The following is a 27,057-nucleotide window of genomic DNA, read 5'->3' as shown; positions in this document are numbered from 1 at the left end:
TCGGATTGACATTCATTTGGGGATCTATATATATTTAACTATCAGCATAAATCAGTACATACCAAAAATAATCATGACAACTGATATTTACAATAAACTGTGCAAGAGACTTAAAAAGGAAACATATTTCCTGCTGGCCTTTTAGTTTATTTCACAAAGGTCTTGGCCATTAACAGGTAAGCACAATTGAAACAGGCATAAATCAGTAGGGCTGGAAGTTGGGATAAGAAAAATAAGCGTGAATACAGACATATTGAACATTATGGATTGTCTTCATTCACGATATAGAGAAGTGGGTTACAGAGTTAGAAACACAGATTGGGGCTGCTCTATGAAAGTCATGAATTTAAGGCTAAGGAATCTGGAATTTATTCAATCAGGTGGCAAAAGGCAGCAAAGATTTCTGAACTGGAGATCAGATCGTGATTGCGGAAGTCGAACCCTGCTAATGTGTGTGACAGATTAGAAGGATCAGGTCCTAAAGGCAAAGAGACCAGGGAGGAGTGCACTGTGACTGTCCAAGCCTGGGGGACAGCAGCAGAGGGAACAGACAGATGGGACAGTTATTTCAGACGGAGAACGAATAGAATTTTGCAACTGATTATGGGAAGAACTAAGGGGAGAAAGAGTTAACGATGTTTCAGATGTCTCAACTAAAGGTCTGGTAGCAATATTGACGCCAATAACAGTAACACAGATGTCTGAAGAAGCAGGTTTATAACCTGTCCCTACCCTCAATTCTATCCAGGCACAAATTCTGGAGGAGTATGTATGTAAATGCCATTGATTTCGAAAGCTGATTAGTCACAAGGCATTTGTATTCTAGGTACTCTGACAATCCTTAAAACTTTAGCAGGTGCTCCAAATATTTATTGCCTTCAAGGAGCTAATTTTGCAAATTTATTGTCTCATTAGCCTCTGGGTCCTGAAGAAACTCCTCAATTGACAACTTAGTGGAAAAGCCATGTTTCCATGCCAAAGTTTAATAATATATATTAGTCCTTTTCCCCTGGTTCAAAAACAAAACAGAAAACAAAGTTCTTACATATTTTTGACCATATCAAAAAATGCTCAATGTTTGTATAATGACATGATATATAAGTAATGTCCCCTAATTTATATAATTTTATCTAACTCAGCATCTCTATGAAGTAGGCAATCTAATTATCATATGAGATTTTTAATCAGTAAGTAAGTGGTGTGGTGTATATTTAATGCAGTCTCTTTTTATTAAGGCTTTCTTTGTTATTTTCTTGACACTATTACAGGTATAAATTGTCATAAATGTGTTAAAGTGCTTGGAATAGGACAGTGAACTAGGTAGGCAAGAATTCATTCTAAACAAACAGATATGGATAGATAGGTAGATAAATAGATATAGTTGGATTTTGAAAAGTTTCATGAACAAAATTGAAGCAGGCAGAGGGGAATAAGCCCAGGCAGTGGCTGTGTTTACGACTGTTATCAGAAAGGCCTCACTGAAAAGTGATATGTGGGCAGAGAACTAAAGGAGAAGAAGGGAGCAGCCATGTAGCTTTTCCGGAGAAGAACTTTCCAGACGGAAGGAAAAGCAAAGGTAAAGGTCTTGAAGTAGGAGTCTGCGTTTCCGTAAAGAGGTGAAGAATCCGGAGCACAGTGGCAAGGAGGGGCATGGCGGGCTACCCAGGAAGGAGCTAGAACAAGCAGAGTCCAGTGGGCCATTGGGAGGGCTCAGGATTTTACCAAGTGAGACAGGAAGCCACTGGAAGGTTTTGAGAAAAGAAGTCAAGCAATTTTCTTTGTTTTTAAAAAAATCTTCCTAACTCTGAGTTGAAAACAGGCTGAAGGGGGCAAGGGATGAAAAACAAAGATAATTTAAGAGGCTACTGTGATAATCTAGATAAGAGGGGACAGTGGCTTAGTCCAGAGAACTAGCAGAATGAATGAGAAGTAACCAGGCTCTGGACATACCATGAAGGTGTGGTGAGCTGAGAGCTTTACAATAAGGACTTAATAAATGAAATAAGCAATACGCCAGGGGCTGGCTAAATTATAGCTACATAGTTGAAGTGTTGCTAGACTGCCTAGACTGAAAGAATAGTCTTTTGTCTAATGACTGCCATCTGCTTCTGTAACCCTGCTTGCAGCTTGCTTTGAGGATTGTAATCTGCCTTCGGGCGCCAGAGATCTGTGAGAGCAGCTATGTCCTGTGACCTTGTATCTCGCAACCCAGACTCCACTCCCCACTTTTGTTCCCTGAACACCTGCCCTATGTCACATAGCCTCCCTCAAAAATAGTATAAAACCCTCGTAGAAACTTGAGATGGTGCCATCCTCTCGTACTGCTTTTATGCGGGCGGAGGTGGTTGCTGGCCAGCTAATAGAGACTCTCAATTTGGCTTCATTGAATTCTCCTGTGGTCTGTTCGCGCCCTCCACACTACAACAAAGGTAGCATCGGCAGCTGATGAATCGAATGTGGACGAGGAGAAACAGAGAGGGCTCAAGAATACTCCATGGGTTTTGTTTGACCAGCTGGAATGAAGGAGCTTTCATTTACTGTGACAGGAAAACTTCAGGGGGCACCCCTTTTAGGGCGGGAGGAGTCATTTCTGCATGTACATACTAAAGTAAGTCTCACTCTACGTGGACTTAGGTATATTTCAAGATACCTGATATTATTTTCATAAAACTTTACCTGACAACTTATTAAGCACCCCATGTGGTACCAAAAATATTCTAAGCATTTTGGATATGCACAGAGAATCTGTTTTTTAATCATTTCACTGATACTCTATGCATAGCAATATTTTACTAAGATAACTACTAGATTCAATCATTCACTTATTTAATATATATTTATTGAATGACTAATATGTACCAAGCACTATCAAATGCCTTCAGAATTGCATGAAAAGCACAAAGAGATATGCCTCATCACCTCTTGAAGCTTATGGCCTAGCGAAGTGTATATCTAACCGATAAACAAACGTACATTTGCAAAGGAGGCGGTGCCACCAAAACGCTTCATAGAGAGCGCGGCCTACACAGAATGCTGCCTTCAGGAGACGGCTACCGGGCAACGCACGAGCTCTGCGCCGAGAACGCGGCGTATCCCAGGCAAACGGGGCAGCACGCACTTACGTCCTGCACGGTAAGGACACAGGGCACATTAAGAACACTGCAAGAACTCTGGTGTGGACGCCACGCTGAGACTGGGCGGGAGCACAGCACGCAGTATGGCCGAAGAGAGACGGGGGACAGGGTCCAGAGGCGGCGCACAGGGAGCCGAGTGGGCTGAGTTGGCCCGTCTCTGGCACGGCACGGGCCGCTCAGCCGCGCGGACTTGGCTTCAAACGTGCACTGAGGCACTTACCAGCTGTGCGAGCTTCGGCCACCGTCGTCTCTGAAACAAAGCTAGTGTGGTTGCTTTCCTTCTGTAGGTGGGAGCAGAAAGTCTTTGGCCTCAGTGTGCTGAGCCCGCGCAAAGCTCTGCTCGTCAGTAAATCTCCGGATTTAGCGAGGTCAGAGAATGCTCACAGGATTATGTTATTAATAAGTATCTTTAAAATTATTATTTCCCTGATAATTTATATATTTTAAAATATTTAAGATCTGGGGATAAATTTTAGTAAAACCATTACCAATAATAGAGGTTATTTTACTTTGGGTTGGAATCCATAAAGAGGACAGATTATATATAGATCTAAAGAAAAACACGTGTGTGCGTGTGTACACATTTATATATATATGGTATCTATATGTTTATTTATATAACAAAATAATCTAAAACACCACTAAATGTACAAAACGACAACTTTTGTTATTTGCAATGAATTACATCACAGAATTATGTCTAAAAGTACTTCACAAACAAATACAGATAAAGATATATAGGTACAGACCACCTTTCAGGCCCAAAATAGTAAAGATTGCTTTCTAGCAACTCAGTTGCAACTTCCTAGTGCAGCGCTGACTTGGGATTAATAAGGGTCTGCCACATCTGTTACGTGGCAGGGCTGCTTGGAGTGTGGCCTGTGCACTGGCTGCCAATCGGTGAACTGTCTTTATTACTGATTTGTATCCACATAAGTAGCTGGTGCTAGAATGTAAATCAGCTACATCACTAAGCACACAGTTACGTTCAGCTGACTTTCTTTTTTCAAGACTTTTCCAATGAAGAAAGAAATATGCTACATTTTGGCATAGCTCCCTATCTCACCATAGACCGCATTTGACTAGTAAGAGCATTTATTGAGCAGATAATGAGAAATACAAATTTAATGGAGAGAAATTTACATACACTAAATTCTAGAATGGTTAAAGTGTTAAGTAGCGAGCTCCAGAGAGAAAATATAAAACTATACAAAAACATGTCTCCCTAATTTTAGAGTAAGAATGCACTTATAACTGCAACAAGCTACAGAATAAATAACAAAGTATGAAATTTGACTATTAAAAAATCTACAGGCCATAAACATTAAAGATTAAATTAACTATTAGAACTAGGGAAATCTTTACAATATATTTGATCAAAAGAGAATGTCCTTAATATCAAAAGAACTCCTGAAAAATGAAGTCTCTAATAGTTTCAGTTTCCTAATCTGTAAAATGACAATGATAATAATACTTTGCTCAATTTTGTGAGGTTGAATTAGGTATGTATTTGAATTAGATACAGTATTTAGCACAATGCCTACTAATAAAAGAATACATTGCTTTTCTTATTAGATAGCCTTTGGCAACCTAATATAAGATTTCGAAACTTTAAAAATATTGTGTAATTATGCATTAAGAGTTAACAAGTTAGGGTAGTCCAAAACTGGCACATTCCAAAGAAAGGTTTGGTCCTTCCCTGGCTTCTGGGAGGTAACCACTAAGCCCTTGTAATGTCCTGCCAAGGTTATCTTTGACAAGAATATCTTTGTTTAGTTGCGGACTTGTACCATGATGTATTTTTGCTAACAATGTAATTTATGGTGGGACTTAGGGCCAGACCGACCTCTGGAGGGGACAGAGACTTAAGGTTTGCCTTGTGGGAAGTCATCCAAGCTTTGCTGGAGTGACCAAACTCCAGTAAAAACCTTGGATACCAAGGCTCAGGTTTGCTTCTCTGGTTGCCAATAATTTGTGCATATTTTCACACATTTTTATTGGGAGAAGGAAGCACTGTCTGCATACGCCTACTGGGACAGAACAACGGAAGCTTGAGCCTGCTGTCTCACGGACCCCCCCGCCCGTAACATTTGCCCTTGGTGATTTTAATCTATATCCTTTCAAGGTAATAAACTGTAACTGTGAGTAAAACAGCTTTGCTGAGTCTTGTAGTCTGCTAGCAAATCAATTAACCTGAGAGTGGTCTTGGGAATCCCACCTGTCAACAGAGTAATCTAATCACAATTAATATATTAATAAGTTATGTCCTAAAATCAAAATAAAACTCTTTAACAAATTTTTGTTCATAAAAATCATATAAAATATACAGATTAGTGAAAATGTGCATATACACATACACATTTAACAAACCATCAAATTCATGAACAATATCCTAAGGTATTTTTATTCATAAAAATAATGTTTTAGATTTCATCATAGTAAATTTTGGAAAAACCCATTTATATTTCATGAGTATAAATTAATTTAGTACTTTCAATAAACATTGCCTTGTCAAAAATTTTGGTTACAAAGAAATTAATAACTCCCTTGAGCGTTGTTTAGAAAGGAAAATAATTTTGAAAGGGAATCAAAAATTGTTGGTTTAAATAATTTATTTCCTCTGTCTTACTATAGATTTTAACTTACATTTTTAATTGTATATAAGATTATTTTTAAATTGATAATTTCCTAAAGGAAGAAGATCACTAATTTTTTGCTGACATTGTTTTAGATTCCTTTGCAATAGTAACAGAAGGATTTTTTGTTCTTTTCAATTACTCAAATCCTCACCTCCAAGAGTCACTTTTGATTACCTAGTAACCCATATTGATTTTTCCAGCTATATGTGGAGTTGTTCTGGGAATTTCCAGAAATCAAATTTAAGTCAACAAATATAAATACACTCACTAAAATCAGTTTAGAAAACTTTCATGTGTCATAAAAGTATTCTCGAAAAGTTTAAATAAAATCATTCTGCCGTTCTAAAATTGTGAGTTACAAAATCATATGATAATATAGTTTGTTATTAGTGTCTAGAAACAGTTTCCACTTATATAATTTAACCAAAAAAGAAAGAAATAAAAAGCTCACGAAAAAAAGTAAGATTTAAGTTTCTTAAGTATCTGACTCAATCATACCTCTAAGTGAAAGGGCTCTGCTTGGTGTGTGTGCACAAGCGCACACGTGCGATCTATAGATGCAATTATCTAACAGCTATAAGAACCTTCCCTATTGGAGAAGCTATGAGTATATGAACTGTTTTTATATTTCCTTTTCCATAATTCTTCTTATATTGTGCCTTACACTGGATGATGATGATGTAATTTTCTTTATTTTTTTTTAATAAAAGTGACTTTATTCTGACTGCTATTGTTTTTCACTCTCTGGTATCAAGGAAACACTAGCCTCTACTCTTGTAACAAATATCGCTTATTGCTCAGGTGAATTTTTAGTAACTGAGTAGTTCGACATGTATCACATGTCCCGGTCTTAATCCATCAAGCATTGCACATACCTTTGGAACATCTCTATTGATTTTGGGTACAGCTCTATAAAAGTTAAATAAAATAACATTTTAGTACCATTTTAGCCATTCCAACTTGAGTTCCTGGTCATAAACCAGTGTTTCTACTACATAAAGCTGAAGTGGTCTTTCCTTAAATTATCTCATTTAGTTTTTGGTTTAAATAGTTGTTGCTTCTTGATCAAGACTTTAGTTTTTAGTAAATTAATTTGTATCATGTTTGGTTCCTTTAATTGTTGTTTCTTCTACATCTTAGAATACAACAGAGACTGAAGAAATTAATTTTGTATATCTATTTTTAAACATACGTTTAAACATATACTTTTTAAAGTAAACCCTCTACTATTCAAGGTACTTGACAAAATTATTTAATGTCTTCTTATGAAAATATACTCAGACTGCTTATCGATCAAGCTGTTAATGCATACCTAAAGAGTACAAATTATAATTATTCAGAAATTTGTATTTCTTTTATAGGAATTGGATTTATGATTCATTTGCATTTATCTTCTTAAAATTGTTTATTAATAACTTTTTCTTGCCTCTAAACATTATTCTCAGCATTTTCCCTTCAATGATGCCCATGGTTTATCATATAATAGTATGACTAAACTGAAAATACCTTTCAATTATTAAAATTATATTGGAAATAAGAATCTAAATCCTATCATTTCTAGAGTTCAATATTAAACAGTTTATTGCACTGCATACTTTCCCTAAAGGATGATGATTTTAAAATATATTTTTCTTTTTTTCTTTTTTTAAGTAACAAATTAACTTATATTCTTGATTAGCCAGCTGAAGATTGAAGGTACACATTGGAAAACACGAAGGGACAGTTGACCCTTGAACAACACTGGTTTGAACTGTGCAGGTCCACTTATACTTGGATTTTTTTCAACCAACTGTGGATCAAAAATACAGTATCTGCAGGTTGCAAAACCTGCATATAAAGAAGACAAACTTTTCATATATTCGGGTTCTTCAAGGCCAACTGCCGGACTTGAGTATTTGTGGATTTGGGTATACATGGGAATCCTGAGACCAATCCCTCCCTTCCCCCATATTCCGAGAGATGACTGTATTTCTATATATTTAAAAACAGTGACACCACACATAAATCACTTGAAAATTGCTAAGAGTAGATTTGGTGTTCTCACCACAAAAAAAAACAAAACAAGTATGCAAGGTAAGGTATATGTTAATTAGCTTGATTTAGTCATTCCAAAATTTATACACATCTCAAAACAACATGTTATACATAAAAAATATACACATTTTTGGTCGATTAAAAAGTTTTAAAAATCAATCACAGCTGATAATGCCCTATTTCTGGGAGTGGGTTATGGATACATTGCTATATTCAGTATTTGATAATTCATTGAGCTGTATAATTATGATTCAATCACTTGTGTTTACTTGAATAATTTTTTAATCAAACACTGTCATGTCCTACATAATTGTTTCTTCTAAGCTTTCTTCTACCAATCAAATTCAACTGTTAACTCAACTTTACTCACTTGCCTACAGAGTCCAAAATGTAATGTAAAGGAAGTGAGCTGGGTACATTAGACCAGAGTGCTGCCGCCGGTGAGGAGCTGGGACAAATGGGTCCGTGTTTCTATGTAGAGGGTACAGACACTGTCACTCAGCTCCAAGGAATGGTCGCCGTATGGAACTGTGGGTCAAGTGTTGCCAGGTCTGCAAATTTGAATTTTTATGTCCAATTTAGACTTTTTTAATGTCGGTAACTAATTCAATTTCTTAAACACTGAAGGACAAACTAAATTTGTCTTTGACCAAAGAAGCCTCCATAAAGATCACCTCCCTGAGAAGGACTTCACTAAATCTGAGTCCGATTAAAATGCTTTCATCGTACTGCTGGTATGCAAACAATTAGGGAAAATTAAGTCTGATTTCCCAACTCATGTCCTTTCTATTTTAATAAACTTACTGAAAATATATGCATAACTTTTAAGCAATTTGAATTCCAAATGAATCTCATAACAAAGGTATTATCCCAATTTTACTGATGAGAAATCTAAGGCACAAAGATATCAGATAATGTTGAAATTTGGAACAGTGAATGTGACCCGAGTTGAATGGCTTGAGTTCAAACCCCTTGCTCCGCAATTACCATTTTTATAACTTTAGGAGGGTAAATTAACATCTCTATACTTCACTTTTCTTTCCTGTAAAATGGGCTACTGTGAGGATACAGAAAGCACTTAGAAATGCATCTGGCACATAGTAAGTGCTATGTAAGTTTGCTGTTGCTAATTATTATTGCTATTATTAATATTATTGATAAAATGAGAATTAGAAAGTAACTAACTCCTTGGTTTTTGTAATAAATGAATTAATCTATGTAAAATTCTTAGAACTGTGGCTGAGACATAGTTAATATTCAATACATGTTAATTATGAGACTAATTTAATTTTCTTTCAAGTACATTTCACCTAAACCATGCAGGCTAATTCCTTTACTCTGTGCCTGGTAATAACAAATATAGGTACCACTATAGACTGGAAGTATTTTCACTTGTACCAAGTGAATGTTTAAAAAATATATAGCATTATAGCCTCATGGTTATTGAAATATTTATATTGCTTAAAAATATACAGTGAAATCAATCATGCACTCTGTAATGACTGTTTTGATGGTTTTAATGATGTAGTGAGATTTTATTCAAAGAATCAGGAATGGTTACAACATTCAGAACTCTTTAAAATTAGATGGTCTTCTTCATCTCTTCTTGTTTCCCTAATTTTTCAAAAACTTGAAGCCCAAAGAAAATAATCAAAATATATTCATGTATTTCAATAACTCAAATTACAAATGTATATGCTAAAATATTTAACATAGCCATGATGTTTACTTACTTGTGACCCATTTCATGAGCAATTGTAAATGCAAGATTCAGGCCATTGTCTTCAGCAATAATACATTTTCTCTTTTCACTACACATTCCACTCAAGTAAGCTATACCTAGAAAACACAAACTTTAATTATCATGTGTTTGAATGAAAATGTAAATATTTATACAACATATTAATAGTCGGAATGAAAATGACAGTTGTCTCCAATAAAGTATGTCAATATTAAACTGTGAAATTTAGCTCCAATAAATGAAATTTTAGGGGAAAATGTATAAGTCAATAAACTATTAATATCCTTTTTGATATCATATTTTAGGTGAAATTATTTTACCCATTATCCACTTCTCAAATTATCCACTTCTCAAAAGTCATACTATATGAATATACTTTATAAATACTGCTTTTAATTGCAATATAAGACATATGACTAATCACAACTTAGAAAATGTAAATATAAAACAGTGACAATTATGTTAAATATTTTCAATTCTTGTTAAGAACTTAATTTCAAAGAAATACTATAAAGTAAAATACACTACATATAAGACAGTCTTGAGCTTATATTTATATTTGAAGTTAATAAAATTTTGGAAATTTTATTTATGAAATACCATATTAACTAATTTGACATAGAACCATCCATGGTATTTAAAAAATTGAAGAGGTTTTCTTTGAAAATTTATTGACTAATAAGATGGTCTATCTGCAGAGTACATGATATTGAAGTTTTATTTAATATAAAAATTTCAGCAAGATATTTGGTCTTTTGGTTTAAATTATCAGTAAAGATGGCAATGTCTAAAATCACTAGTACTCTTTAATCAGAAATTTATGTATTATTTTACTAATTAAGATATATACTTGAAAAAGATCATTTATCAAAATGAATTATAATATTCCAAGCACATGTTTTAATGTTATTTTCAAATAACAAAACTTATTATAATATTTTAAGCTCTTTTTATAGATGAAGTAAGTTAGGCATAGATAGGTAAAATGCTTTGCCAAAGATTACATAACTACTAAAAATGATGAAATGGGGATTTGATTTCACCTTTGAATCCATCTGCCAGATGTTTATTTTGTTTCTGAAAACAATTTAATGCAGAGCTTTCCCTAATTAAAGATTGTTAGCTGATTGCTTGTGACTTTTTTTTCTCTATCCAGAAACAAAAACTAGTGGCCAGAAATGAAATTTAAATAAAAGAATAAATCACCTTGTCTATGTTTTAGAAAGTTAGAAGATTCATGGAGGAATATGAACTGATTTAGTAAAGTCACACCCTAAGTGACAGGAAAAGGAATTCTGATGAGAAAAGAATTTATGAGCATGGTGGAACTCCAGAGAGGCTCAAGACCGAGGCACATGAGGTCTAGGGAAAGGCATTGCAGGAGGGTTGAAAATAGAGATTAGTTGAAAATATATCTGAAATGGTCAACAATTCATTTAAATCTTCATGTAAAATGTCAAGGCCTGGTCTCCACAGGCCTATCAGGAAAATAGAGATACAACCTTTAAACAAAATGTAGCATAAATGTGAATTTTAGAAATAGAAGAAGAAACAGCCAAAAGATGAAATACACATACAGATGTAATTTTTTCTATATATTTACAAATTAAAATAGATTTATAGAAACTTCACATTTACATATAGGTGAAATGACTTCTTAATGCGTGGATGGGTGGATGGATGGATAGACAGATTGATGCATTGAGAGATGATAAGCCCAACTACTTCATTTGGCTTATTAAAGGCAACTAAAATTATTCCAGGGTTAAATCAAGACAAAGTAGGACAGAGAAATGAACAGACAGGGTTGAGGAAGGAAGAAGAAGAGGAGGGGAGAAGGAGAAAACTGTACTACTTTATCTAGTTCTATTAAACAACAAACGAGATAAAATTTTTTAATCTAAAATTAAAAGATAATGTGGATTTTAGGAAAGCTAAATCATGTATTTATTAATACAACAAAAAGTGGAAAACAGATTCAGGGATAATTGATCTTGTGTCATACTCAAAAGGAAAGAAAGAAGGACTGAAGAAAAGAGGGAGGATGGAAAAAAAGTATCTCCTCTTCATAGGGTATTAACACACTAAAAAAAAACACTTCTTTGAGCATTTGAAAATAAAAAACAATAATAATTTGAGATTAAATGTTCCCCCAAAATGCTAAATTTGAGCTCACTATAATTACCATGTTGGTGATCATTTTTCAGTGCAAAATTTCCCTTGGGATTCTCATATAGCTCATTACTTTTTTTCACCACAACTAAAATAGTCTCACCAAGCTGCTCAGATTTAAAACTCAGCTGACATGGGTTATCATCATGTCACATACCTGTTTGCCACATGGACCAGTAGGTAGTAAATTTAGTCACTTTAATGAGCTTTACATTTCTTCTCCTGTACCTACTCAAATGTCATTATTCCCACATAAAAATATTATTGCCATTTGCTTCCAATTCCTATCTCCTCTATATATTCCCAGTCTTACTGAATTGGCTAGGATTTCCAACATGCTATTGAAATATATGGGTAGTAATGAGCTGATTATTTTTCCTTCTGACTTCAATAGGAATGTTGACAGTTTCACCGCTGCATATGGTGTTTATGGTAGGATTTTCACAGCTATAGCTTATTAACTGAAGGAAATTACTTTCTGATATTTTCCTGTCTTGAGTGAAAAAGGAAGCAACATCATCTGATACATGAGTCAAAGGTGGATGGGAGTTGAACAGTGTTTTCTGGAAAAGAATCCAAAGATTGGAATAGCCAATGAGAGAGATGTGAAAGAGCTGAGTAAGTACTAGGGCAATATGTAATGTCAATGTGTCAGAAAACGTGTTGCTTCCGCTGAGGATAGAGAGCGTAAGTTTGGAGTAGCACTAATGTAGTATTCAGTTGAGTGACATCCAGACCACAAGCAAAAAATGACCAAAAAAAAAAAAATGATGCTCTATTTCTATTCTTTCTTTTACTTAAGTGTAAAGTCAGAATCTTCAACTAAGATTTTGATAAATTGGAATTTCATTGTTCTTACATTTGACACACCAAGGAATTTTTCTTTGATTTAAAGGTTACAGGGAATGATTGCAATCATAACTAATTTAAAGGACTTGCATTACTCTGTTTAAAAGCCTGTATGTTTTTCAGGTTCTTTCAAGAACCCACATGTTTCTTATTATTATAAGGGATGGGGTTAGGAGGGTAAAGGATTTAACACAGCTGTTATTTAAACATAGCTGTAATACAGTCCTTTTTAGAAGCACTCTTTTAATATAAAAAATTCTGGAAATACAAAGCAAACAAAAGCAACCTCCTAATTTCTCACCTAAAAATGAATCAAGTCAGTCACCAGGAGTCAACAGGATTTCCCAGAACACACTATTCTAGAATGTAATATGATACACCTCATCAAAGTAATCAGAGACTCCGAAAACCCTACAGGATGTATTTTCTAATAATGGACTAATTGAGGAAATCATAGTTTTTATGTGATCAGATGGATACATGCTAACAAAAGTAAGGCTTCTGGCTGTAGAACTGTTGCTTATAACCACTAGCTAGACTATCTTAGACCAAAATCCTGCCTCTCCTGTTACTTACAGGCCTAGGTAAGTTATTTACACTATCACTTACCCTATGACGTAAGTTATTACCTATGAGTCCTATTACTACCTGAGGCCTAATGGAACAAGAAAAGGTAATACATGACAAGCAGCAAAGGCACAAAGACCTTGAACGTATCTTTGAGAGTGTGAGCCATACAAATGCTCATTTAAAATGTGATCACTAAGACATAAAGATGTACACAGAATATTACAGCAGAATAAATAAGAGACTTCAGATAGATAAAAATCAAAGCAGGAAAGGCTTTTAGAGATGGAAACAACTTAGTGTGATATCACTGAGTGAAGAGGTTTAGCCAGGGAAAGACAATGGAAGTTGGAGGGGAGGTCCTGAGCAAAGGACAGAGCAGGGGAAAGTGTAAAGAGATGCTTATGAGAGTGGATGTTTCTCATAGAGGCGGTTGCTCATGTTCTTTAAATGTGCCAGCCACGCAGCACGTTTCTGCCTCAACACCGTATTTAGCATTTTCCCAGTAAGCGGTGTGTTAAAGGAATTGCATAAATGAAATTCCCTGAAGCAAAGACTAATATAAAATGTGATTCAATATATAGCCTTAAGTAAAAATGTAATTTTGAAGAATCAAAATGCATTTCATCCACTAATGAGAAAAAAATTATAATAATACAAGGATGGTGCTCAGATAATATGAATTCAATTTACATGATTATATTCAAATTGGGCTTTGAACATATTTTTAAAAATAATAACTTGCCCTACTAGTTGGCTAATTATCTGCCTATTTCATTAAAAGACAAGATGATGATCTAGGAATCTAAAAGCACTGTTAAACAAGTTATAAGTTTGGTATCAGTATAATTATAAATGTAGGTTTTAAAATATAGGCTTCCAGATTTTCTTAAAGGTTTAATCTACAATATTCTTAACAGTGCAGTTTCTATGAATACTATGAAAAAAATTACTCCTAACAAAAGTTAGTATAATAAAAAGTAAAATAAATTTCTGTGTTCAAATAAGATAGAATATTATTATAAACATTTGTGAACAAATGTGAACATAAAAGAGCCAATCTTTCAAGATGAATCCCAAGTTGCTAACCAGGCCAAGCAGCCATTTGTTGACTAGAGGTCACACCTGTACTCTGAATGCCCTGAAAGTCACACCTGTCTTAACTTTGGGACTCCAGAGTTCACGTGAACCAACCAATCAGAGACCATCTGAACCAACCAATCAAAAATCAACTACCATGGCCAATCAGAGCTCAGCTATATCAATCAATCAAGGCTCTGCTGTATTGACCAGTCAGAACTCAGCAAGCGTCAATCCTTCATTTGCATAAATGGATCTGATTGGAAACCTGGGCAGGAACTTTTGCTATAAAACAAGAACCTTCACTTTGTTCTCTGGAATGTACCTGCATTTTAAATTGAAGGCTGCTTCTCCCCAGTTTGCAAACTGTTCACTGGTATAAGGTCTCTTTCCTCGAAATTCCTTTTCAGAGAACTTTTGTTCACACATTAAAATGTTGTTTATGTGTTCTGAAATCATAGAACACATAGGCTGAGTTCTCCTCTTTTAAAAACACATGGAGATGCCAAATAATAGGTGATTTAAAAATTTTTCAATGTATATCTAAGCTTGAAGAAAATTCTTAAGTACAAGAATAAACTTTTTAAAAAATTCAAACCTGAAGAGATAAGATCACGAGTTGATATACTGCCACAGACTGGATATCAGATAAGAAACAGGTCTTATTAAATAGGAGTGGGGTTTCCAAATGTCTGCAAGTATAGACGCTGGTAACTAGGGAATCGATATTCATGCAGAAATCAGAAAGCCTCGAAATGCTGATGTTAACTACCTTCAAGCATATATGAAAGTAACTTTAGAAATCTGCCAGTGCAGGAAATCAGCAAGGAGGCTTGGATGAAAACACAAACATTAAAAAAAAAAAATCTGTTGCTAGAAAAGACTCCATTAAAAAACCAAAACCCCAAGCTACCATGAGCATAAATGTGTAGCATAAGGAATATTAAGTCATAGATGTAATGTAAAAATTGATCATATGCTGTGAAAATCTTTGCCAGTCCAGTAAAAACAAATGAAATATAACTATGATGGTACACTTCATCATTGTAGCAAGCATGAAATTCCCAGAGGGGAAAAAGTTCCACTGAAGATGAGTTCACAAATAAAAATTACAAACCAATTAACAAAATGGTCTAGTGTGAGAAAGAGGCCACAGTATAAAAATTAGAGAAAAAAATGATGATTAAATAAAGACATTTCTTAAAGAGTTTGAAATGCACATTCACTGGGCCACCACAACCCAAATCCATCTCTTTGTAAATTAGAGAGAGAAACCATTTCTTCATGATTTCATATTATTCATATCAAAATATTAGTGTAATAAACTATTTGTTGAGAATAAGAACTTTTACTGATAATATGTGATAGAAATTGTTCAAATAAATATATGAATATATAATATATATAATTATAATGTTATGGATGATGTAAAATTAGTAAGAAATGAAAAGATCCAGAGAACTCTTTTATTATTTGGACTCAGAATAGAAATGATAACTAATTTTAGACTGAGTTAATTTAAGGGTATGTATTTTTTTTAAAGTGAGTAACCATTAAAATATAGTGCTATAATTAACAACTAGTAAAATAATAGTGGGGTAAAAGAAAATAAGAAATACCAAATTTTTGCTATAGAACTAAAACAGAGGGAATAAAGAGAAAATAATTTGGTAAAATGAAAGCAGAAAATACAGCAAAATATATTAAAATAAATAGATTATACTTTTAAAAAAAATCTTGGATGGAATTGTACACAATTCCTCTATACCAGGCTATAAAGAACATATGTAAAGCATAATAATAACTATATTAATACAAAAAAATGAATCACAAATAAAGTAACCCCCCAAATAATATTGAGCTGATGTTACAATGTTTTACAAAATGTACCTTGAGGAAAAATTATCATGCATAAATGAAATAATTACCAAATATGAGCATTTGTATTTGAAATACTTAATATATGTATATATCATAATTTCATCTCAACTTACTGATAAAATTCAAATAGACTATACTAAACTAGTGTAAATAACTGTTCTTTCAATAATTGATAGATTCAATAGATGAAACTAAATAAAGATATACAGATATACAGAATCCAAATAGTTCTTCTAAAACCTTTGATTTAATTCCCATAGACACACACACATTATACCTAACAAGTATAAGATATATCATGTTCAAATCTGCATCAAACTTTTTCTAAAGTTGCCAATGCCACAAAACAACACTTATCACATATCCGAAGAATAATGTCATAAAGGCAATATTCTCTAACGATACTGTGTAAAATTAGAAATCAACAAAAAATTAGTTACCTCTCCAATTCCTTTCTCTTTCCTATTTAATGGATAGTGTCAAACAAATTTCTAAATAACTCATGGGTCAAAGAAGAGAAATTACAAGGGAAATCATAAATACTTAGAGCCAAATGCATCCATTCATTCATTACATAACAAAGCCACTGGCACACAGTGTAGCACAGTTCACAGCAGTCTAATATTCCTGTAGAGAACTAGGAAGGCTGGATGAAATTGAAAATTTATCTGTAAAGGCATCAGAGAACTACAGAAACAAAAGGGACTACTATGAGCTACAAAAAGGAAGTTTTAAAATCCTTAAAAATGGGAGAAATTCTCAAAAGTTGAGCTTAATATCTACAGGAAAATTTTCCCTGGTGGTATTTGCTGATTTTCAGCAAAAACTAGCTGTACTTGATCCAGGAAGAGGATAATTGCAGAAGAAAAGAGAAAAATATTTGGGGGTCACCCCAGGACTGGATTTTGCTGTGCATATAAGGCTAGAGACTTTGGTAGGCACACAAGCTAGAGTAACAAAATTGGCAACCTGAGAGGTCATAGAGAGTTTCCCCTCAAGACAACTGTCATATTCCAAAACTACACGGAGTGATATTTTAAATAACTAAACCCAAAACATCTGAATAGCAGATGCAGAGCATCTGAATAGCAGAGGAGAATTTCCATGTGGACTTGCGACAAAGCACAGTCCCAGACTGGATTAAAATAATGACTTCCGACACTATCCATCTAGAAGAAAAAAAATTAAATCATTTCTGCTATATGATAATATCATCTGGACCTCTACTGTTCTAGACATTAAGAAATAAATTTAGCCAGGCATGGTGGCGCATGCCTGTAGTCCCATCTACTCGGGAGGCTGAGGCAGAAGGATCACTTCAGCCCAGGAGTTTGAGGTTGCTGTGAGCTAGGATGACGCCACGGCACTCTAGTCTGGGCAACACAGTGAGACTCTGTCTCAAAAAAAAAAAAAAGAAATAAATGATCATTTATTGAAAAATACTACGCATGCTAAGACGTCTATTTGATGAAACAGTAACAACAAACTGTCACCAAGAAGTAACCAAATATTGCAGTTAGTAGACAGAATTTTAAAGTAACTGAGATTAATATGTTAAAGAAAATAGAGAAAAAGACAAAATTGATGACAAGCTGGAGAAACTATCAGAAAATTGGAATCTATGAAAAGAATCAAAGGATGTTATTGATCTGAAAAACACAATTTTGAAACTAAGATCTCAATGTATGATTTAACTGTAGATTGGACACAGAAGGAGAGAGAATTCGTTTACTGAATAGATTAGTTAATTTAACATACCCAAATTCAAGCAAAAGGAAAAAAATGATTGAAATGATTAAAAAAGGAACATAATATACATGTGGGACACAATCACAGGTGTTACAATTACAATTTCAATCCTGGAATGAGAGGAAACAAACAAGACATGAAATTAATTTGAAAGTTAATACTTAAATGTATTTCAGAAAAGTTTTAAGACATGAACACAAAACAAATAAAGCTCAGCAAGGCCAAAATCCAAAACGCTGATAACATCAAATGCTGATGAGAATTTGGAGCAACAGGAATCCTATTCATTGCTGATGGGAACACAAAATGTTACATCCAATTTGGAAGACAGTTTGGCAATTTCTTACAAAACTAACCATACTTATACCGTATGATATAGCAATCACACTCCTTGGTATTTACTCAAAGCAGCTGAAATTGAAAATTTCTGACCTCACAAAAACCTGCACGTGGATGTCTATAGCATCTTTATGTGTAATTGCCAAACCTTGGAAAAGGTGAATGGATAAATAAATGGGTACATCCAGTGGAATATTATTCAATGCTGAAACAAAATGAGGTATCTTCTAGCCATGAAAAGACATTGAGGAAAATTAAACACACATTACTAAGTGATAGAAGCTAATCTGAAAAGGCTACATTTTTTTTATATGATTTCAACTTTATGACACTCTGGAAAAGGCAACATTAAAAAGATAAGTGGTTGCCAGGGACTAGTAGAGGAGGAAGGGATAAATAGGGAGAACACAGAGAATTTGCAAGGCAGTAAAATCACTCTATACGACACTATAATGGCGGATACATGTCAGTATGCATTTATCCCTACGCAAAGAATGTGTGATACCAAGAGTGAATCCTAATCTAAACTGTGGACTGGCTAGTAGTAACGTATCAGTACAGGTTCATCAGTTAGAACAAATGTGTCACTCTAGTGGTGGATGTAGACAACGGGGGAGGCTACGTATACGTGGGAGCAGAGGGTGTAAGAGAAACCTCTGTATCTTCCATTCCATTTTGCTGTGAACCTTAAACTACTCTAAAGAATGTCATCTATTAAAAATAAAAAAAAAAAAAAGCTCAGCAAGCAACAAGCAGAATCAAACAAAAACAGAGTCCAAAAAAAAAAAAAAAACCCCAAACTTTACTTCAAAGTATTAGTAAAGTTTCCTCTTTGGGAACTTTTTCTCCTTTTCTTTTTATTTTCAGGAAAAAAAAGACATACTATAAAAAAGACATCTGCACTCGAATGTTTACGGCAGCACAATTCGCAATTGCAAAGATGTGGAAACAACCCAAGTGCTCATGAATTACATGAGTGGATTAATAAAATGTGGTATATGTATACCATGGAGTACTATTCAGCCATAAAAAACAATGGTGATCTAGCACCTCTTATATTATCCTCGATAGAGCTGGAGCCCGTTCTACTAAGTGAAGTATAACAAGAATAGAAAAACAAGCACCACATGTACTCACCATCAAGTTGGTATTAACTGATCAACATTTAAGTGCACAAATAGTAATAACATACATTGGACGTTGGGCACGTGGGAGGGGGGAGGGAGGATGGGTATATTCACACCTAATGGGTGCGGTGCGCACCTTTTGGGGGATAGACACGCTCGAAGCTCTGACTCAGGTGGGGAAAAGGCAATATATGTAACCTAAACATTTGTACCCCATAATACGCTGACATAAAAAAAAAGTAGTAACAATAAAGCTGACAGCTGACTGCAACAAACACAATAAAGCTGGAAATAATGGAATGATGCGTTTAAAGTTTGATAGGAAAAATATGCCAGCCTCTAATTCTACAGTAATTGAAACAACTTTTTAAATATAAAAAACCAAAGAATGTTTTCATACATATAATAACTAAAGGCCTGAACTAGAAGAATGTTATACAAATTTCTTCAAGCAGAAGGAAAAATCACCCCAAACTGAAACGTGTAAATGCAGAAGAAAAGAAGAAGACTAGGAAAAGTAAATATATGGGCATATACTTTATATACTATAAACAAATATTGAATACACAAAACATTAATTTAAATTCCAAAATTTAAAATATAGAGAACTATAATCACGCAACAATATGTGGTAGGGAAAGAAATGAAGTACCAATGTTCTAGCAATACCAGGAGCCTTGTAAAAGGATAAATGTAATAATATACGGTAATAACAGAAAGAAGAGTAAAATATACAACTAACAATTATATGGATAAAAATGGCTCACAAATATTGAATTTTCATATTTTAAAAAAGTAATAAAGGAGTAAAGGGAGAAATGAAATAAAGTTAAATAGAAAGCAAATACGACGATAGTATTTCATACCAAATATTTCATTAAATAAAAAGGATTAACATTCTTAATCAAAATTAAGATTTTAAGACTAGCAAAAACACCCAGTTCTATTCTGCTTATAAAAGATACACTTTAAATATAAGGATACAGACAGGTTAGAAGTAAGAGAATCAAAAAAGATACAATATGCAACCATTAATCAAAATAGAGCAAAGGTGACTACATAATATTACAAATATACAAATATAGTAGACAAATGGAATTTAAGGCACAAGTGTCTGGAGAGATAAGGAGTGATATTTTTCAAAGATAAAAGGGCAACTCCAACCTCGCAACTCTGTGTCTGCATTTAGTCCGTATCAGAGCCTCAAAATGCATGAAGTAAAAATGAACAGAGTTAAGAGGAGAAACAGACACACAATTATCATGAGAGACTTTTAAATGCTACTCTTTTTTAAAAAACAAATTTGATTGTGTATATTTGAGGTTTACAGCATGACTCCCTGGGACACACAAAGACACTAAAATTATAGTGAACCAGATTAACATATCCATCCTCCCACACAGTGCTTCCTTGTGACAAGAGCAGCTAAAATCTGCTTATTTAACCAAGTCCCCTAATACCATTTGATTAACTTTAGTCCTCATGTTGTACATTACATCTGAACACTTGCTCACCCTACACATCCGGTATTTTGCTTTTTGTATATCCTTGGATCTGCATTCCCCATTTCCTCTAACCCTGCCCCACCTGTGGTAACCACTGTTTCATTCTCTGTGTATTGGAACTCTTACTTTTTTAAAATTTTACAGATAAGTGAGATGGTGCAATATTTTCTTTCTGGATCTGGCTTATTTCACCTAGCATAATATCTTTCATGTTGTAGCAAACGGCAGGATCTCCTTCTTTTATTAAGGCTGAATATTATTCATTATAAATGGTGTGTGTGTGTGTGTGTTTATTTCGCATTTATTTACATGGTGGTGATGTTATCTCCTTTGGGTATATATCCAAAAGAGGAATTGCTGAATTGTATGGTAGTTCTATTTTTAATTTCGTTTATAACCTTCATATTATTTTCTAAAGTTGCTGTACCAATCCACACTCCCACCAGCAGGGTACTAGGGTTCCCTTTTCTCCACTTTCTCTTAATAGGTGATAGAACAAGCAGAAGAAAATCACTACAAACATAAAAGATGTGAAAATAGAGCCTCGCCATGAGAGACTTAGATTTGGATGTTGTTAATGTAGAGCTAACCCTTAAAATGGGATTTGCTGCATTCCAAAACAATGATGTGCCAACATCCCAGTAATTTAGTATAATTTTTCCCCTGCTATGTATATAGAGACGAAATTAAGCACAGATGGGAATACACATATTAAAGAACCATGTGTGTTTGTGATATATTTTTAATACATTTCTAAAGGACAATAAAACAGTGAATCACTCATTTTATATCATTATCCTAAGGCGTGATGGAGGTATCCAAGGCCAGTGGACTCCTGGACTAGTCAGCACACGTCATCCACTTCTACGTCTCTGTCAAGCTTCTATGCAAAATATTAATACGTGCGGAAGAAGGAGGTGAAAGATGGTTTAAGTAAATGTTTAGGAAAAATAGCAAAAGCTATGGAGGCTAGAGGGAGAGTGGTGTGTAGGATAAGCAGAGGTGATTGATTTCTAAATTCTGCTCTTCTGAGTGATGGGGAGGATGTCATCGTAAAGAACAGATTCCAAAATGGGTTTTGTTTTTGCTGTTGTTATTTTTATACTTCCTTTAAGCTTTTGTATATGCCACACCTCTGAGAACTACCCAACCACCTGCTCGCCACATTAAGATGAGAAGCATTGTTTTTATACAGAAGGAAGAATAATTAAGAAAATTTGTGTCTGCAGGTTAGTTTTGTGTCCCTGCTATTACATTCTCGACTTACTCTACTTCACATTTGCTTCTCGTTCCTTCTCAGAAAATATAAGGGCATATTATTACATTGTTTTAGAAGATAAACCTCCCAAATCCTTAAGAGAGTTTAAATCAATGTGCATTATTGTGGTTTCAATATATCATTACTAAGTCATTAATAAAATACACCATCTGAAATTCTTAATCTAGATTTTAGTGCAACTCTGTAAACGAAATGCTTGTGGCACAGTGAAAAAGCCATATGTGGAAGATCACACAACCAGCTCTCGTAAGTCAGTAACAGGAACATGACTGCCAGTCCACACAAAAACGGCTGAAAATTGGTATTCTTATCGCAATGTTAATGAAAAGAAAGATAACTCAGAATTTGTAAGCTTGCTGTATGACTGTGCTCACAAGCAAAAGAAATGCTTGGAGATAAACAAACTGTTATGACTTTTAAAAAGGGTGAGATCAATCACAGTTAAAGAGTTTTGTAAAGTTTAAGGATTCAGCTGGAAAGATTTAAAAATGTTCTGATTGCATACAAATCAGGTATTTTGGTTAATTCATTTTTATAATGTTATGACATAATCATATCCCGAAGGCATTAAACAAGAACAATTAAAACCAAAAAGATCATGCTACCAAAAAGGTGTCTAAATTGCTTTTTTAGTATACTAGCAAAAACATTGAGAGCATACATTTGTAACCACAAACCAACTCAAATTTCAAGGCGGTTTGACACAATATTCTTTTTATACTATGCCAATTTTTAATCATTTTGTTACTCTTCATAACTTGCTTCCTACTCAGTATGATCAGTTTTTTATATAAGTAAAAAAAAGGAATAATTCTATAAACTAGAGAAATCTAAAGAATATAATTTCAAAACAATTATAAATATCTGATGTTCTTGAATCTTAACTATTAATATTTAAAGTATCAAGTTTAATATAAATAATTTTTGATATCATTTGTTAAATAAAATAAATATTTACTTAAGACAAGTGACTTCAGCTCCAGATGAATTTTTAAGACCTCAGTTTTTAGGCTTGTACACTGAGGAAGTTGTAGTGATAGTAAACAAGCTGTTTAAAAATTTTTCTCAAAAATAATTTGATCTTCTCTAAAATTCTGATTAGAGTTTAATAACAGATTTTTCATTACCCTTTTTCTGCATTAAGTAGAAAGAAGGCAAAATGCAAAGAATAAAATTTTAAGAATTAAAGCATATGCCCAAATTTATCAAATTGTATACATGAAACAGTTGTAGTTTTTTGTCTATCTATTATGCCTCAAGAAAGCTGTCTTATTTTTTAAAAAGAACCAAAACAATAGTAATTGACGATCTGTGTCAAATACTATAGGGTTTGAGTCACAGCCTTAATTTTAACTTTGTGACCACAGAAATATTAATAATCTTCTCTGAGGTTCAATTTTCCAATACTAACATTGGGATAATAATTTGTCTTAGGAATGCTAATTAATTTAGATAACATATTTTGAGCATATATTGGCCTGTCTGAAACATGGTAACCACTAAACATTAAACTTGTCTTTCTTTATTCGTAAAATGAAATGATTTCTTTTTGCAGTGAATTTTTGAAGGGTTAAAAGAGCTGATGTCTTTTAAAACCCCTGGTACATAGGAGATGCTTAACAAGTATTACTGTTCACTGACAACACCATGTGACTATGTGATGAACACAGAGCTGCCATTTCCCAATATTTATACGAACAACTCTAAAAAATACAAGGACTTCAGAGTTATCTAAATTAAGATGGTTTTCATTTCCCAAGGATCTATTCAGCATATTTAATATTCATATAGTATTTAATGGCACCATTAAAACATTTTTTAATAGAAACAAAGCACTCTAATTAAAATCTCTTTAGCAGAAAAGGATCTTGAGATGAGAAATATCTTAAGAACTACTTTTGATGATAATTCCTAAGAATTATGTATCCAAGTCTTATCCTGCAATATGTCCTGCCAAAATAGAAATATAAAGTGTCTGATTTATGTTCTGGCCAGTGCCTAATAAGATATACAACAGCAATCAAAAATTAAACAAGGTAAGTTCAGCCTTACAACCATAGGAAAGAGGTTATTTTCTAAGCAGGAATTCATTTCTATTCAGAAATATATAGATCCGGACGCTTAAGTCTCTGTGCTGTGTGCTGAAGACACACACACGCCTTGAGCAAGATCCTTGACTACAGGGATGTTAGTGTCTAAGTGGAGAGAGGGAATGAATGAAATGCAGGTTATAAGCAAGGTATAACGAAGACAGATATATGGTAGGGTGAGAGACAACCTAGGAAGTCTAAAAGAAGAATTTAATCAGGGTTATGAAAATGGGTTGAATTTGAACAGGGATAACGGGAGTAAATGACAACAGAGACATAGCCTTCCCCTCGGAAATTCTAAAATGATATATTTGAACACAGAAACTCATTAAAATCTGCAAAAAATATCGGTCCTAAGCAAGGTCTCAGTTACAAGCATGCATTAATGTGAACTAAAAAGAGGCACAAAACTGGGGAGATGGATTTTTTAAAAAAGGCTTCTCAACTGAATGGAAGGATTAGAAAAAGGGACTGGTAGATAAAGTCTGGGCCAGAATTCAGTCCTACTCCCCTGTAGGCCCTTTGGACTAGATACCCTTGTGCAAGGACACAGCCTGCAGAAAAGTTTGTGGAATATGCTAAAAGCAAATCTATCATATCATTTCTTTCTTTCTTTTTGTTTTGTTTTTAATTTTAATTTCAAATTCACATACAGTAACATTTACTTTCTAGGGCGCCATTCTTTGCAGTTTAACACTTCTACTGATGTGTGCACTGACCACAGTTAGTCAGGGAACAGAACATTTCCATCACTCCCCAAAACCGCCTTGGGCTATCACTATACACTTACAGCCTTCCCCACCACTAAGCAACAGCAATCGCTGATGTGCTCATCATCGTAGGTTTACCTTTTAGAGAATGTCATATAAATGTAATTGTCCATATGTAACCTCTGAGACTATCTTCCTTCACTCGGCACAATGCTTTGAGATTCTTCCAAGCAGTTAGATGGATCACTAATTCATTCCTTTTCCTTGCTGAATAGCACTTCATCATAAGGATGTACCTCAGATCGTTTATTCATTCACCTATTGGTGAATGAAACATTTGGATTGTTTACAGACCTTGGCAATTATGAATAGATAAGGTATAAACATTCCTGAATAGATTTTGGGTGAACATAAGTTCTTATTTTTCTGAGGTAAATACACAGAATGGAATTACTAGGTCAACCTCCTACTTTCATGGTAAGTGCACGTTTATTTTTATGTTTACCTTTATAAGAAACTGCCAAACTATTTTCCCAGAGGGTGTAAAGTTTTGCATTCCCAGAAGCAAAGTACAAGAATTGAAGTTGATCCACATCTCAGTCAGCACTTGGTATTGTCAGTATTTTAATTTCACTCATGATAGGTGTATAGTGATATATCATGGTGTTTTTAATTTTCAGATCCACAATGGCAAATGATGTTGGACAATTTTTCATTGCCATCGCTACATCTTTTTCGCAGTAGTGTCTCCTCAAGTCTTTTGCACATCTTTAAATTGAGTTGTTCTATTTTTAATGTTGAGTTGGAATATATTCCATATACAAGTCCTGGTATCTGGATATGTGATTTATAAACCTTTTCTCCTGGACTGTAACTTGTATTTTAATCCCGTAACAGAACAAAGCACTTTTTATTGTTGTTTTAATGTTGATGACATTTGATTTATCGTTTGTTCCTTTCAAGGACCGTGCTTCTGATGTCACATGTTGAGAACTCTTTTCCTAATCCAAGGTCACAAAGATTTTCTCTTACGTTTTCTTTCAAGGTTTTATAGTTTTACATTTTACATTTAGATCAATAATGTATTTTGTATTAACTTTTGAATAATGCTCATTCTTTTGCATACTGTCATTCAATTTTTTTAATGCCATATATTGAAAAGATCAGTCTTCCTTCATCGAACAGCCTTCGTACCTTTGTGGAAAATCACCTGGCCATGTTTGTGTGATCTATTTTTGGAATCTCTATTTTCCCTGTTTTGGGCCACTGATCTGTGTATCTCTTCCCAACACCACAGTGTCTTCATCACTGAAGCTGCATTTTATAGTCTTTAAATCAAGTAGTATTTCTCCAAAACTATTTTTCTATTCAAAATTGTTTTGATTATTCAGTTGTTTGCCTTTCATATAAATTTTAGAATCATCTTGTCTATAACTACAAAAAAGTGCTTAAATTTGTGTTGTAATTATAATAAATCTATTTGTCAATTTGAGAAGACGGGTATGTCTCTCCATTTATTTAGATCTTCTTTTATTGCTCTCATCAGCATTTTGCAGATTTTAGCAGACAGATTCTTTACATGCTTGGTTAGATTTATACCTAGATATTTCATTCTGAAGTTACGATTTTAAATATATATAATAACTATAAATATCATATCCTATATGTTTATATATGTGTATGTGTATATATGCTCATATATATGTATGTATACTCATACAAATATATATGTTTCCACTGATTTTCACTGTTGTTTTTACACTTTTGTTTCATCGATTTATGCTCCTATTTTTACTGTTTCCTTCCTTCTGCTTGATGTGAGTTATTTTATTTTGCTTATCCTTCTTTCTGAAGTTCTTTAGGTAGAAACAGATTATTAATTTGAGACTTTTATAATACAGAAGAAAGTGTTTGATTCCATGGATTGATTTTCAAATATTGAGCCAGCCTTTCTTTTCTAAGATAAGCCCCACTTGGTTCTATTCTATTATTCTTATACATTGCTGGATTCAATTTGCTGTATTTGTGACTATGTTCATGAGAAATGTTTATTATTTTCTTTTTCTTTTGTTTATATACTCCTTAGTTTGATTTTACTATCAAGGTAATTCTAACCTTACACACTGAGTTAGAAAGTATCCTTGTTATTCTGTTTTCTGAC

The 27,057-nt window shown here is 33.8% G+C and overlaps 1 protein-coding gene across 1 annotated transcript in view; it reads right to left on the bottom strand.

The window, feature by feature from the left end:
- The window catches only part of ADAMTS19 (ADAM metallopeptidase with thrombospondin type 1 motif, 19), a 238,790-nt gene that overhangs the window by 108,348 nt on the left and 103,385 nt on the right, over window positions 1-27,057 (bottom strand). The window contains exon 8 of the mRNA XM_012645041.1: window positions 9,541-9,646. Within this exon, the coding sequence (XP_012500495.1) occupies window positions 9,541-9,646 (106 nt within the window). The remainder of the gene's footprint in view (window positions 1-9,540; window positions 9,647-27,057) is intronic.

The sequence above is a fragment of the Propithecus coquereli genome, unplaced genomic scaffold, assembly GCF_000956105.1.
Source record: "Propithecus coquereli isolate 6110/MARCELLA unplaced genomic scaffold, Pcoq_1.0 Scaffold224, whole genome shotgun sequence".
Lineage (NCBI taxonomy): Eukaryota > Metazoa > Chordata > Mammalia > Primates > Indriidae > Propithecus > Propithecus coquereli.
This window is presented reverse-complemented; position numbering and strand designations above follow the sequence as displayed.